The sequence below is a fragment of the Erpetoichthys calabaricus genome, chromosome 5 (assembly GCF_900747795.2).
Source record: "Erpetoichthys calabaricus chromosome 5, fErpCal1.3, whole genome shotgun sequence".
Lineage (NCBI taxonomy): Eukaryota > Metazoa > Chordata > Cladistia > Polypteriformes > Polypteridae > Erpetoichthys > Erpetoichthys calabaricus.
In genome coordinates, this window is record NC_041398.2 from 198,794,939 (window position 1) to 198,811,040 (window position 16,102).

At 39.4% G+C, this 16,102-nt stretch overlaps 2 protein-coding genes across 3 annotated transcripts in view; both read right to left on the reverse strand.

The window, feature by feature from the left end:
- The window catches only part of LOC114652160 (FYN-binding protein 1-like), a 1,204,993-nt gene that overhangs the window by 300,197 nt on the left and 888,694 nt on the right, over positions 1-16,102 (reverse strand). The window lies entirely within an intron of this gene.
- c9 (complement component 9) overlaps positions 1,409-16,102 on the reverse strand; it is a 52,764-nt gene continuing 38,070 nt past the window's right edge. The window contains exons 8-12 of one of the 2 annotated variants that reach the window (XM_028802392.2): positions 15,748-15,876; positions 15,453-15,628; positions 6,121-6,349; positions 4,938-5,108; positions 1,409-1,559 (exon numbers count right to left, since the gene is read on the reverse strand). In XM_028802392.2, coding sequence (XP_028658225.1) covers positions 4,960-5,108; positions 6,121-6,349; positions 15,453-15,628; positions 15,748-15,876 — 683 coding nt within the window. In that variant the 3' untranslated portion in view covers positions 1,409-1,559; positions 4,938-4,959. Of the gene's footprint in view, positions 4,826-4,857; positions 5,109-6,120; positions 6,350-15,452; positions 15,629-15,747; positions 15,877-16,102 lie in introns of both variants that reach the window. The other variant, XR_007935174.1, reaches the window with a different exon arrangement.

The window sequence follows — 16,102 nt, forward strand, 5'->3', positions numbered from 1 at the left end:
GTCGGAAGTATGTAGATATTGTAAGGCTTTAAAGTTTAAGTCGAATACTTGCAGATCATCTACTTCGTGTTGCCATCAGGGAAAAGTACTGCTGCTTCCCAATGAAGAGGCGTTGCCGCAAGAATTAAAAGATTTGTGGTTTGGTGAAAGTGAAATCTACAAACACGACAGGCAAAATATACGCGTCTACAATAATCTTTTCGTGTTCGCATAATTCAATGCGCAATACGTTGATTTACACAATAATGGACCATACGCTATGAGAATCTGTGGTCCCACAACAATTACAGCTACAAGAAGTTTAATTTCGAAAAAAACACTATTTGGTCAGGTGTATCTTTATGATCACAGAGAAGTGATGCAACATAGAATCGAAAGAGTTAAACAATCCGATTTAATAGAAATTATACAGCCAATAATGGATACAAATCCATACGTCCAAACGTATCGCACTTTGCACAAGATTTAGCAGCAACACACGGACAAAGACATTTTCTTGGTTGTCTATATGAAACCAAAAGATCACAGTTGCATTTGTAATAAACCCACATATGACGAATTGTTGGCGATAATACTTTTGAAAGACGGAGATATCAAAGACAGAGTAGATATTCATGTATATCCAAAGGCAAAGCATGCTTTGTCATTTATGTCAAATACATTGCCACATGCCGACCCTTTATTCTTTTCCCAGATGGCGAAACAGGGTGGTTGAACAATATGAAACAAATGCATTCAGCAAAACGAATAACACCCACACAATATTTCGGGTCAAAATTAGCAATGCGTTCCCATGTATTTAACCCACTTCTATCATTTCTAATGCAACATTATATTATTAATGCATACGTAAAAGTCGCAGCTAATCATCTCTTCTTTATTAAATCAAATCAAGCTGAACTTAGAACGGAACATATGCACGGTCTCATTGATCACGTTCAAAATTCAAATATCAATAGTTCAGACAAATTCAAAATAGGTAAGCAGTAATATTACCATCATCATATCAAGGTAGCCCGAGAGCATTGCAACAGTTATATCATGATGCAATGGCAATATCCAGAACTATGGGTTAGCCAGATTTATTTCTTACAATGACGTGCAATCCACCATGGCCAGAAATCCACAGCTTCTTGAGAACAATGCCACCCACTACATCAACTCTGGATATTCCCACTTTCATAAGTAGATTGTTTTATCAGAAAGTCTTATTTTTATTGAAACGATATTTACTCACGGCCAGTTATATGTTGCATTATCAAAAGTGAACATAATGCATATGTAACAATTCCCAAGAAAAAAAAAAAACTTTAAATTGTATTTCCAGAGGACCAAACCTGGGGGTTGGCGAGCGAAGCGAGCAGGGGGCACAGCCCCCTAGTATATATATAAAAAACAAGGAAAACAGTTGGTTTGGGTACTTTTTTATTACCTGACAAAAAAAAGACACAACATATATCTACTTATTATTAAAAAAAAATCAGCTTTGGTTTTTGTCGATGACTCCTGATTTCATCATCCTTGTGCTTCTTTTTCTGTCTTGAAGATGTTCAGTAATTCTGTTTGGAAAAAAATATAATAATAATTAAAAAAAGCAAACTAAAATCATGTACCAAGTATTGTGTATCTGATTTTTTATGAAATAGAAGGTGACGATTGTTCACAGCAAAAATTACCAGTTCAGCAAAGATTATATGAGTTAACATCCAAATTCCAGTCCTTGTTTTAATCATTTAAAGAAAGTGAGTTTTGTTGCCTTTTTTTGCAGAGAAAAAAATGAAAGCACAGTCAGTGGTGATATGCCAATATTACAGATGCTGCAAGTTCACTCTCACAGAAATGGAGAAACTGTGCAACTAATGGATACAAGCAACATAAGATACCATCCTCAAACCGGGCTAATCAGAGTTGAACTGGAAGCTATTCTGGCAGCATTGGGTGCATCCCTTAAGAAAGTAAAAAATAGTAACCCACAAGGCAGCAGAAGTGTTGGACATCTAAGAAAGTAGCTGCTGGGGAAACTGGAGGTTGATCTCAGGAAACACAAAGAGAATGGAGAAAAAAAAAGGAAGAGCTAGAGAACAATGGGGCAGAATCATTAAGGTGGACAAGGCTCTCCAAGGGCTGTAACCCCACTGGAACTGGATTGATTTGGGTGCTATGCAGGAGCTAGTCCAAGACAGGGAGACACTCCATTTCAGGGCCCACACAGGGCCAGTTTAAATTACCTATTATTCTAACGCACAGGTCTTTGGAGTAACCTGAGGAAAATACAGCACAGACACCCATAAAACTCCATACAGATAACAACCAGGAGCACAGTTTGAACTCAGAATGCTAGATTTATGAGGCAGAAAACTAACCACTGGTCCATCCTGCATCCCGCATGGCAGGGAAAGATTATATTTATGTTTTTGTTATCTTATGCAAATCAGTGTAGATAGGCAGACATGATTTTTTTTATGGAAAATGAAGAAACATTCTTTTGTTAAACCCTTGCTAGTCAAAGTTCATGCTTCTGGCCTGTTCCATTTTCTAATCACTGGAGTGATAAGCAGTGCTGGAGAAAGCACACATTTACTGAAACCATTATGTGCACACACAGTGATGAGAAATAGGGAAGCAAACAGACAAAACAGAATTCTTTGGTTAGTTTGTTTTATTTGCATAGCAATAATGATCATACAAACTTACAAACAACCAGAAATTATTCCACCGGAATTGGTTAGGAGTCAGGAACCACTGCTGGAAAGGGGTTCAGAGTATGAATATTCTCCTGTTTATACTCTTACTTACACATAAAGCACCAAATTAAAGATGATAATTAACCTAATACGCACATTTTTGGGAAGCGAAGAAAACAAACAAGAAAACCGAGAACATTCATACTCCAAACAATGACCAGGATGAGATATAATACTAAAAAAAAAAATCAGTAAGGTGTGGTCCATCGAAATTATACTTTAGTGATACCACAAGAAGTCGTTCAATAGATGGTTTTGTAATACATTACAACCGATTGTACTGTTTAGTAATATAGAATCAAATACATTGAAATATTTATTATGTACACAAATCAAACTAGAGAAAAAAGAAACAGAAAATTTAATCAAATGAACAAATTCAGTAATATTTATTACTAAACATATTGGCTCAATTGAAATGAAAAAGCTGCATAGATATATAGTTTGGCACAAGGGTGACTTAACACCTCTGTCCATGTCGACCTTTACAGATCTAGGTGTGTGTGTGTGTGTTTGAATTCATTTCTTTCTCTTTATCATCCAGCATGTGTTCTGGTAGAGCAAACAAGCTGTCAACTAAATTTACTCATACATTTTATGAGTGTATGCATGTGTGCATGCTTCACTGTGTACATCTACTCTCTATATATATAATCCTAAGCCTAAAGGTGTAACAATTTTATGTGATATTTTTATGTCACCTTTTTTGTCACGCTTTAAATCGGGCTTATTTTAAAACCTACATATATATGTTTGGTATCATTTTTTCAGAATTTATAGAACTTTAATGTGATATTGTTAGATTTTCAGATTCTTATTCCTATTTTAAATTATAAACTAAAAACTATTAAGAACTCACTTCCCACGAGACGAGACTTTGTGCCGAGATTTAACCACGCCCAGGGCCGTAAATAAAAGACAAAGAATAGGACTGCTGCTGTACAGGCTTTTAAATGTTCGAAGCACCAGGTGAGATGCAGATCACACGGTACAGCAGCAGCAGCAAGCCAGCAGCTGATCGAGCAAAGAGGAGATAAAAAAAAACGGTATTTGTTTCCCATTGTATCACCTTTGAAGAGGAGGTTTTGGAGGAGCGACCACGTCTCCTTGAGGTGCGTTCAGCCCAATGCAAGCAGCAGAGACGCGAAGTGGCTCATGCGTAGCACAGGCTAGGGGAGTTGGTGAGCGAAGCGAGCAAGGGGGGCAAACCCCCTAGTAAATATATATTTAAATAAATTATATAACTGAAAACTGCTTGTGAAAAAAAACTGGAAATCAATAAGCCTGGTCCCATGACTAAACAGAGCAGACTATGGCAGTTTAGCATTGAACATAAGTCAAACTGTTTTTGAAGAATATGGAAATAAGTATTAGACCAAACTTCACCAAAACCAATAACATTGGGCCTACAAGATAAATATGATACACACTGTTTGAAGAAGATACGGTCATTCTTTTGGAAACTTATCACCATTGTCACACACATGCATATGGAAGGCAGCTAAAGGGCTCAAAAGAAGGTAATTCCACGCTGGGCCAAAGGGTGGCAGAGTACACTAATCCTTTCTCTTTTATCCCTGCAGATGAAAAACCGGGACATTCTAACGGGAGCTGAGGACACCACTTCCGATTCTGGGCCCGATGATGTCACTTCCGACTCAGATGACACGAGTTCCGGTTCTAGGCCCGATGACATTACTTTCGGTTCCTTGCCCGATGATATCACTTCCCCTGACTGACCTTAAAAACTGCCATAATCTTTCTGTTTTTTTCAGTTCTGTGTTGGACTCTTGTCTCTACAGACCTTCAGTTGCTACTTTGCCATTTTTCAGCCATACTTCAAGTATACGGAGAGGCTTCCCCCAATCTTTTTGTGGTGTCAAGGAGTTTCATTTCACACCACTTACTTTCACCACAACTTTAAAGTATTTCTTCATACATTGCCTCTCTTGGTAAAGTTTGGGTTATGGGAAGAAACCAGACTCCATTATAGAAATGTAAACAGACGTAAACAAAAACAAGCAAAGTACAAGTAGACGCCACTCAAGTCTGCAACTGAGCTGAGCATTAATGTGATGTTTCTAACAGTGGCACAGTGTCACACCTCCGTAACCAATAAGCTATGAGTCTATTTTGTCAGCACATGGTTTTTTGTTATCAATGATACCCTTCTGGACATAAAAATGACCTTACCTTTCAAGCAGAAATGTTGTCTTTAACAGTATTCAGACATAACACTTTCACCGTTACAAGTGCCTCCAAATCCTCCTGAGTTGCAGGTGCGAGTGCGTATGTGTTGGCCACCTTTGCATTCAGACCAGTTAGACCAGCAGTTCCAGTTCCCCATTTGGACATTTGGAGTTTCTAAAGGTCAACAAAAATGTTGGCATTAAGAGTTTTTATAAAGACCTGGCATCAGCCACATGGTTAATTATATGAAAAAGGAAATTCAAGGTCATGGCAATAATGAAGATGAGGAAAAGTACATTACAATTTAAAGGAATTTGAAAATGTATGTATGGCATAATTTCAGATGTGCTCAGGGGCTTAGTTTACTGTTTTCAAAATTGAAGCACTTTTCATTTTTTGTTCTTTTATTCAGTGATTAAGGTCTGTTTTAAATTGCTTTTTAATTGGTAGTTTTTCAAATTGTGATATTGAGCTATCTCAATGAGAATAGAACTTTCCTGTGTGACGGACGGCTGGGGCCCATGCCCGGTTGGGACGCCCCTTCTGTGTATGTGCCAGAGGAGCAAGCATGGGCTGCACATAACCTCCCCTGGACCACTTGGTGGCAGCCCCCCTGGGTAACTCTGGTGCCTCAGATACCCGCAGGGCTCCATGGGAGATGGAGTTTTTCCCAGCCCTGTTGGGATCCGGGGTGGCCACCAGGCGGCGCTGCATAGGTTCCTGGGCCCATCTGGGCCGTAGTTCAGCCACACCCGGTGGTGCAATTGGAGGCAGGTGGCCAAGCACCTGAAGCACTTCAGGGTGAACTATAAAAGGGGCCAGCAGCCACCACTACAGGAGCCTGAGTCGGGAGGAGGAGGACAATGCTTGCCGGGAGGAGTGGTGGTGCAAAGCAGAAGACTGTGGTGTTTTGGAGCTTTTGGGACTGTGTTGTGCCTGTGGGACACAGGGAAGACGTGCCCCAAAGGTTAAGAAAAATAAAAGTTCACTTGCTTTTATATGTGCCTCCGATGTCAGTCTGTGTCTGGTCAGCCCCTATATAGCGCCTTTGCTACACCTGACAAATTATCTTGACAAATAAGTGGACCAAATTTCACTTAAAATCAGTGTACTGTGAACCAAATTGTTTAATATGGACAGACAGACACTTACGATTGATTGGTTATTCCACAATTTAATAGCCTACCTTTTGGGACTTCGGGTTTCTTAATTTCACATGCAATTCCCTTATAATGAAAAGTGCAGAGACAGATGCATTCGCCATTCACCAGTGTTGCTGTGCCTCCATTCTGGCATGGCCTGCACTTGCACACACTGTACTCTGCTATGTAGTCATCCAGAGCTCGCTGAATGTTTGCCTTCTTTTCAGAGTAATGCGGCATTTTCAGTGGCAGCAAAGTGTAAATTGGCGATGGCTGTTTAGGAAAAAAGAAAACACAATGATATTTAATCAGTTATTGGGCACTGTAGTACTGCATATTTAATAGATGGGTTACTGGATTTCATTGAATTCATTAGATCAATGATACTGTAGTTTACCACACCTAGTTTAAAGTCAGTTTTAAAGTGGCAGCCACAAAATACTGGTGACGAAACTATTTTGCATTGTGTTTTTCCTGTTAGATACACCATCCCACCATCCATTTTCGCAACACACAAACAAGCCTGTCATATGTTAGAGATTGAGGAATGAGAGCAAGGAACCTGGTGACTACAGAGTTATGGGTTAACGTCACCAACTGTCTGCACGGCATTTCATGTTAATACTGAGTGGATGTCCTCTTAAAACTTTGGCTTCTTCCTACATTCATAAAATGTACAGATTAGGTTAAATGATGACTCTAAATATGACTAGGGTGGCTGAGGGCAGTATCTTATGATAGACTGGCGCCCTATCCATGGCTGGTAGCTGCTTCATAACCATAGCGTGCCAGAACAGAGTACAGCCTATAATGACCTCGTATTGAGATAAGTAATATAGAAAATGTAGGAATGAAGGAAATGACTTATGCATTTATATGAACATTATGGATTTTTATGAAAAAGGTGTTTTTGTATTTTTTTTGTGATCAGTTATTTATTGAATAATTCCCATACAATAAATTAAACAGAATTGTAAAGAACATTCATAGCAGAATCGATACCCTGATGATTCACCCCATCCACCCCATCCTGAGTCAAGAAGCAATGAATTAACAGTAACAATCACGTTTATGTGTTAGCTAGAGTTTATTCCCTGGTTTATGTTTAAATGTCTTTTTTTGTTTTTATTGATTAATTTATTATAATCATTTATGTTAATAATGTTTTTTACTTTAATTTTTTTACTGTGAATATGTATTTTATGTTGGTTTTGTTAATTATTTAGTTTCTTTATGCTTAGATTTGTTCCATGATGTTTCTTGTATTTTGAAGTGGGCGGTTCCCAAAGAGGTGGGGTTATTTGGCCGTCACTGTTGAGGGACTGCCCCATGTTCTATAAAGGCTGATGGGAAATGCAGTTCCTCACTATTCAATGAATATGCTTGTAGGACTAATGAGTTCTTCTCTTGATTGTTGCTTCTTTAGATTTACTGTTTTTTGTGACTTTCTGCTACAGTCTAAAGGATTATGATTTTGGGTAAAGAGTTTTTCAACATGTTATGTTTCAGAAAGGGTCCCTCTCCTGGCTGTGGTTCAAATGTATTTATTTATTTAGTTCCTGTGTGCCTATGTATTTTTATTATATTTCTTATTTTTTGTGGGTGGCTCTCCAAGAGGCAAGAGGCCTGTCCATCATCATCAAAGGACTGCCCACTGCCCTATAAATGCTGAGGAAGCTCACAGTCCCTGGTGTTTTATTGAAGACGATGGCATTGGTGAGTTCTCTGGTAATTTACTGCTTCCTTTTGAATATTACTTTGCTGAATTTTTTACCTCTGTTTTTCTTTGATCATTTTTGTGATTTGTGTATTGGCCATTTTTGCTTCTGAATTGCCTCATTTTTGAAGGTGACTGCTTTTGTGCCTTTTCTGTTTCTCATAGCTTTTTGTGCCACAGAGAAATTTGTGACAATAAATCTTTTATTTATAAAGATCTCGTGTTTGACCTTTTTGTGACTAGCCAGGGGTGTGATGGCTCCCCTCCCCAGTAGGCATTTTTGAGGTATTTTGGGACTTTGCAGAGCCGCCACCAGGGGAGGCAACTATGACACCTGTCAGGGGCCCCGAACAGTGGGAGGCTCTCTTGCGCAAGGCTAACGCTGCAGCAAATGAAATGGAAATCCCTACAGTGTTCAAATCTGGTCGGTGTTGGTGTTGCAAAAGACAAAAAACGTCTTATTGAGTCCAACGGCTCTGATGCATAAGCAGATGGTCAGGAATCCCAAGATCCAGAAATAAAATCCAGAAGAGCCACGTTTAACGTTATGATGGATTCCTTAATTTTAGAATTGTCCGGGCGTTTTGAAAGCCTAAACAACACATGTCACCTTTTTTGTCCAATTTTAAACTTTAGGATCATGAGCACAGAGGAGATCTCGGCCTCTTGTGCAAATTTAGAATGCAAAATAATGCAAAAAAGGGTGTGTCACATCATTTGAAAGATGAGGTGATTCACGTCAATAACGTGTATGACGCAAATGTTAAGGTCCAAAGATGGGCACTGTGATCGTTAACATCATGAGATACACATACAGAAATCAAAATGTTGCAAAAAGATACTTTGACTCTGTTAGTAATTTTTATTCAGAGCTACCAGACCCTCCACGCATCATGAGACACAACATGCAATATGATATTATATAAATGTAATTATGGTTGTGCAAAATTTCAATGTGATTGATGTTAAGCTTGAGTGTAGCATAGGCACATCACTCAATCAGCTTGGGGAGGCAAATTTATTGTAGTACAGAGCCAGGGGTCCCAGGTGCTCAGCCATAATTGTCAGGGGGCCAAGATTTTCTGTCAGTGGGGCTGGTCTTGGTCACTAGAGGGGGAAATGGAGGAACTTTCCAACCCTGGCTAGTAATGACAGGGAAAAACACAAGATCTTTATTAATAAAAGATTTACCACAAAAGAAGCGGAAGGAGTCATCTTCAAAAAGTAGGTAATTCAGAGGCAAGTGTTAATACATAAATCTCAAGAATGGTCAACAAAACAAAGCACCGAGGTTAAAGTCCAACAAATCAATTATGAAAAAACCAACAAATCACCAAAGTGCTCACCAATGCCAGCACATTCAGTTAACTGCAAGGGACTCTGGATTTCATCAGCCTTTATACAGGTAGGGCTGAGGGCAGTCCCTTGATGGTGATTTACAGGTGGCCCCACCTGTTGGGGAACCACCCACAAAACATAAGGAACACAATAGAATATACATAGAAACTAAATGATCAATAATATTAAAACAAACAAGGCAAACAAAAATGAACAGAAAATTCATACAAAATTAATTTTAAATCCACTCAGAGGAAGAAACCCAGCTAACTTAACACTTATTTGCTGAGGATTGCCTTTATTTGATTAATAAATCTTCAATTCTGTTAAGATTTGTTGTGGACATGGGTCTACCATCAGTCAGATGTTTTACAGTTCTTCTTTTGGAGCGATTTACTTCAAAGTTTTGATACTCCTGGCGGTTCCCTTTGAATTTAAAAAGCTGACCTCTATTTTGGGGCCTACTAAGGCCTATAGCCTTCCCTTTTTCTGGGACCAGGCTTCAAAGGGGTGAAACCTGTTTTGTGGGTTATTTCTGAAAGCCACACCCTTTGCTATTTTGTGTGATATTATGCAAAACATTAACCAGAAGCAGTGGTTTCTCCTGGCACCTGGGTACGAGTGGAACATGAGACTGGACCTGGACCAACAGCTGATATTCCCATGTGAGACTGCCACAACTTCCCTATGACCCGGTAACTTCCTGTGGTTCAGCTCTTCCAGGGCAGTGGTCATGGTAGAGCTCATCATCTATGGGAGGAAGGTATGGAGGAATCCTTTGAGAGGAAGAAGTACAGTGAGCTGTCCACCACATGCACAGAAGAATGTTGGAAGACATCTACCTGCTCGGTAGAGGTGGGCTGCAGAGGCTCTGTTGGAAAACCCGCCCAATAATTTCTGAAGGCACTCAGAATCCCTGGGTCCAAACAGAAGAAGACACTTAAGGAGCTGTCTGTGGAGGCAAACCAAGGGAGTTTCTGGCTGAGGCTCAGAAGGAAAAATGCAAGGTGGGATAAAAAGGATCTTGAGGTCAGCTGAAGGGTGCGGTAGGGAGATGCCCCACCACCTGGAGATGTTCTGGGGTGATATATCTCCAAAGGGTGGGCTCCCAGCTGATGACCCTGCAGCTGACCTGATGCCACCAGTGGAGATGCAACAGGCAGCAATGCTAGACAGGTAGAAAATACTTGTGCTTCCATCTAAATGATAGTCTCAGAATTCTGAATGAATGCTAGAAGAGGACCAGGGCCTCATGCATAACGCCGTGTGTAGAATTCACACTAAAACATGGCGTAAGCACAAAAGTGGAAATGTGCATATGGACAAAAAAATCCAGATGCATAAATCTGTATGTTCGCCAACTTCCATGTTCTTCCGCTCCATAAATCCCGGGCAGTGTGAAAAGTAACGCACGTGCACGCGCCTGCTGCCCTACCCCAACTTCTCCCAGAATTACGCCTCTTTGAATATGCAAATCAATATAAATAGCCCTTAAGCTCAGTTTTCTGTGAAAAGGCAATGGCAAAAGCACGGGGGAAAAATAGAAGAATTTCTGTGAATACCAAATGGAGGCAAGGAAAAACTTACTATTTGTTGGTTTAAACAGTGGTATAAACAACAAAAGGAAGTTGATCGAGTGACATTGAGTGTCAGAGAAACTCAAAAGCTCAAGTTCACAAAGTCACACAGTGCCCGATTAAAAAAGAAGTTGTCAGATATCCAAGTCGCCATGAAGAGGCGAGTTGTAGCCCAACGTCTAAGCTTATTAGGGTACAGAGAAAAGATAACAAAATAGGGACAGTGAGAAAAAAGCTTGAAATGTCAACTTCAATCTCGAAATTTCCACTTTAATCATGTAGTTTATTTTGTCATTAAAGTAGAACATCATAAACTTCATCTTTAAATCGTTTAATTCACTAGTTTCTCAAATACCATTGTAACTAAAGTAGCACGTTAAATGCTTTGTTTTGCATGTGTTCTTCTATGTACTCTGTGTGTGAATCACTATGTGCTTCTTAAACGGGCTTTCTTTTTCTCCGACAGTACACAGAATCCATTACATTCGTGATATTACAGTTCTCTGAATAATTAAAATACCAAGATGTATACTTGATATAATTTTCATAATGATAGGAGTTAAAGCATGTTATTAAACATGGGAACACGGTGGCGCAGTAATAGTGACAAGCTGCTGCCCCATCCAGAGATTGTTCCTGCCTCCCGCAAGATGCTTGCTGTCCCGTGCGCGACCTTCGATGAAATAATTTATTGTAGCAGTACTGTCTCTTTCAAACGTACTAACCCCCAATTCTTGTCTTTCCTTTTCTTTCTCCAAGTAACCAATCGCCACACATCATCATATGTAAATACGCGCTTTATAAAGTGACTCAGGTTGTGCAATATTATAAATGTATCGCAAGTTTACAGTGAGGTAATTGTACTTATAAGTACAAGCATTCCTACAAGGAGCACTTGATGGACAGATTGAGTGCGTTTATAGTTCTTGGGATAAAACTGTTTCTGAACCGCGATGTCCCTACAGGAAAGGCTCTGAAGTATTTGCCGTATGAGAGAAGTTCAATAGATAGTGCACATGGCTGTTGCAGCATGTGCTTGATGCTGTATACCAATAATTCTCTTTCTGATCAGCTGCTGTAGAGCTGTGATTCCACATTCAGATACAGTGGGATAAATAGTCTGAGTGGTTCATTGAGAAGAACAACACTAAAGCAGCTATGGTATTTGGAATAGTTTGGCCATTCCGCGGACCATTATATTGTTACAGGTTAATTACAATCAGATGCCTTAAACTAATAAACAATATGTGGTTAATTTCAGTGTATATGATAAAGCCACGTCAGGGATGTGCATCTAAAAAAGAAAGGGAAACCACACTTGAACAAAAGCACTGCTTTGACGCTGGGTGCTGCCAGTTTGCACAACCGAGCGGAGAACTTGCGTACACCAGGGTCTGAGCTATCGCAAAAATGTGCGTGGCTTTACGCCAAGTTTAGGTTTTATACATTGCGATTTGAGTGCGGAAACGGGAGTACGCAACATATTTGTGCGTATGCACCGTTTATACATGAGGCCCCTGGAGATGAAATGTAGTCGAGATTAGAAACAAGACAAACCATAGAAGATGAAAGTTTTGCCACCAAGTCTATTTGCTAATCAGAAAGCAAAGTCAGTGGGAATATTGTTAGATCGAAAACCAGAAATTTACAAGAGAAATTTTCACAATGTTTTATTGTGTTTATATCCAGATCAATAGCCAGGTTTCCATCCAAGGAGTTTTTGCGAAAAAATATTTAGCGCTTCAAATTTTTTTACCGATATAGCTGATGGAAATGCTAATTATCGATAAAATGTTGTACATGTCGACATAATATTTTTCCGTTTAACTTTAGCGCATAAATTCCATATCGATACTTCAGATGTCGCAAAAACTACATTGGAAACACTTTTTGTCGGAAAAAAGGGCTTTAGCGCAAATAAAGGTGTCACATTTTCATCACGTGCAATCAAAACGAGAATGGCGGAGCGGTTCTCATGGTCTGATGAAGAGAGTTTTTTTTTGATTAAACGTCGTTATTTTGTATTAATTCAAATTTCAGTTTTAATTAAAAACCTTAAGGGAAGCAGGTTAATTCAGTTGTTATCACACTGAGAAGTGATGTTGAAAGGTAGGCTCACCTGTACAGATCCGATGCTGCAAACACAGCTGCATCATGGGCACTTCCAGGAGTGCCAACGCAAATGTCTCGTATCATGCACCTGTCATCAACAAGGGCCTGGAGAACAATAGATGGCCACCCTTTGCGATTAATGTAATCGCGGTAGCCTTCCGTCGGGGGAAGAATAGGCACATGCGTGCCATCCAGCGCACCGTAAATCTGTGGCACAAGATGCACCAAGGAATTGCGGTATGCAATTTCATTGGCCTCCGCTACAGTCGGAAGTCTGATATAACGCCGCATTAATTTTTCTTTAATAGCGGTGCACACAGCATATACACATCGATGGACGGTAGTTTTACTAACCCCGAAAGTTTCTCCAACTACTCTATACTCGGCGCAGATTGCCAGCTTGTAAAGGGCGATGGCAATCCACTTTTGGGTTGGAACCGGTGGTCGGTGGCAACCTGTGATGGGCACAACATCAGGACTGATGAATCCACACAACATCTCAAACGTCGGCCGTGTCATTATAAAATGTTGCAGCCAGAGATTTTCTGTTAAGTGTCTCTCCACCACCTCCTCCCAGAAGGTCTTATTCCGTCGTCTCTCCCATACCCGTGGGTTTCGTCGCACTGGGGTACTTTCTTCGAGCTCTAGGGCTATCAGACAAGCAACTGCTTCATTCTGCTGTCGTCTTCGGATATTATGTACAATTCCAATTATTTGTGAAACTGAAATAACAGTAAGCTGGCAAATTTCAAAAAACTGTCTGAATAATCTCTCCATTTCTTTGTTTCTTTGTTTAGTGGAGGGGGTGTAACGTGGAAAACAAAAGGTAGATAATTTGCGACATACACAAAATTATGTATGGAAACGGCTCAAGGGCAGATTTTTTTCGTGATACAACAAAAGTTATGCGACAGTTCGTTTTGGGGGGGGATGACGTCATCACGCACACCATTTTATCGATAAAAAGCCAGTTTGATGGAAACAGGCTGGAGACAGCAAATTTCGCACATTTTTTTTACGTATATTCTGTTTGTCGATAACAAAACGTCGCAAAAAACTGGATGGAAACTTAGCTAATGATACTGAGTGAACTGTCACACCAGTATTAAAGGAATCATGCTGATGATATAAGACACTATGATGTTCGAAAACCTCATTTCATAGCAACTGGGAGTAGCATTCCAATAACAGGAATCATTACATGGTGGTACCCATATTCAAAACAAAATAATGCTGCAGTACAGCAAAATAGTCACTATGTTCTAGAAACATTATAGTATAAGGTAACCACATAGAAATGTTCAAGAGTAATAGAATAGCAAATACCTTTGCTTAAAAAAATGTATTTTAAAATAAATATAGTGAACTGCTCATAACACTCAATGGATTTCCATTATGAAACAAGTAATAGTTTAGCAGTAAAACTGCCTAAACAAATAAGGTTCTGTTTATATAAGGTGAGATGAAGGGAGGCCAAACCAAAAGGGATTACTGTTTCAGGTAATAGTGGAATATCAACAAAGAGGAAAGAAAACAAGGAGTGAGATACAAAGGTCCAAGTGGAAAAAAAAGCAGGATGGCAGAACCCGAAAATGTGGGGAAAGTGCCTTGGGCACCCAATATGCAAAAATGACCATCAGGATCAAGTTCAAGATCCATCAGATTAGTGATTACGGGGAGTAGGATAAAGTTTATTAACAAACTTTAATTGGGTTTGTTGATAATTAAGATTTCAGGGTCAATGTTTCACATTAGAAATATGTTTGTCCAAGCAGGAGGAGTACAGGAAAGAGAGTAGTCACTGAGCCAAACAGAAATTGAGAGGAGAGGTTAAAAGGCTGAGTTACACAATACAGTATAAAGGCTAGAGACTGGGCATTTAGAAAGGGAGAATGAGCAAAATAAAGAGTCAAAATGATGTGCAGAAAGAACAGAAGAAAGAGAGATACCATTTGTTTTCAACAATGAATGAATTTGTAAGTAAAAGAATGAGGACTGCATAGGAGACAAGAGGTCCAAGGGAAAGCATATAGTTCTGCGATTACAATGACGCAAGTATAGTACCTGCTTAAAAGTGAGGAGCAACAATGGAGGATTCAATATGCAACCATAATGGAGGAGGGGAGGGAAGGGACAGCCAGGACAAGAAATGCCAAAGGATGAACGCCCAGTGGTGGTACACCATATTGGGTAGAGACCCCCCCACCATCAAACCTAGATTTAGAATTAAGGGATCTACCAACAATTGAAAGAAAGAAAGGTATTTTGTTTATACGGAGCACTATTTTGTATATTCTTTTGCAGTATGAAGATGCATTAGTTAGTGCTTCTGTATTTAAACCCTGAACTTGGTTGCCGGGAGGAATTTGTTCAGTTCTCTCCAGATATTCTCATTTTTGTCCCACACCCCAAAGATATGTGTGTGCATGTTGGATTAACTTCCAAATGGTCCATGTTTGTATGAGAGTGAGCCTTGTGATCCATCTAAGGCTGATTCCTGTTTTGCAGATAATGCTACCTAGGTTGGCTCCAGTCACCATGGCCCAGAGTTGGATGAAGTGGGTTTTAGGACATTCTGTCATCAGAAAGCAAAATAACTTCAAAGATACTTATTGAAAAAATAATCACTTACTGTAGTTTCTATCAATACTGGTCCATCATTAAGGGATTTAGCCCAGTTCACATAGGTCTCCATATCTACCATATATTTCTCCTTTAATTTCACGTTGAAACTTGCTGCAAATTGTACGGTGCCACCTTGGACTAAAGAAACTATATCACCAATGACTGCTGATGTATTGTGTGCCCCTGTAATTTGATCAATAGATATGTAAGTTGACAACAGGAGGAATGCCCTTGAAGTTAGCAGGGTGAGGCAGGAGTGAGTACTTGATAATAAGTGTGAATATAAGAAGTGGCCAACTTACCCTCTGTGTAGAATTTATCCTTATTGGGGCAATGTTCTGCCCCAAATTTTAATGCATCAGGTCCAATCTTTTCTACATTCAAACCAAGACCGTATCCAAGACATTCAACGACTTCTTTTGTTTCACTTCCTGAAACAAATTAAATCATAAATTTAGATAGGATATTTCAGGATGATCATTTGCTGTTGCTATGAAATGAGTCCAAAGAGTCTTCGAAAACATTTTTAAGGATTTTGTACATCCTATTATAGCAATTTAAGGTAATGTAGTGCTTATTAGACTAAATATGAGAAACACTGTAGCAAAGCACAGAAAAGAAAAGAAAATAGTTTGAAAGCTATAAAGTATCAATTTT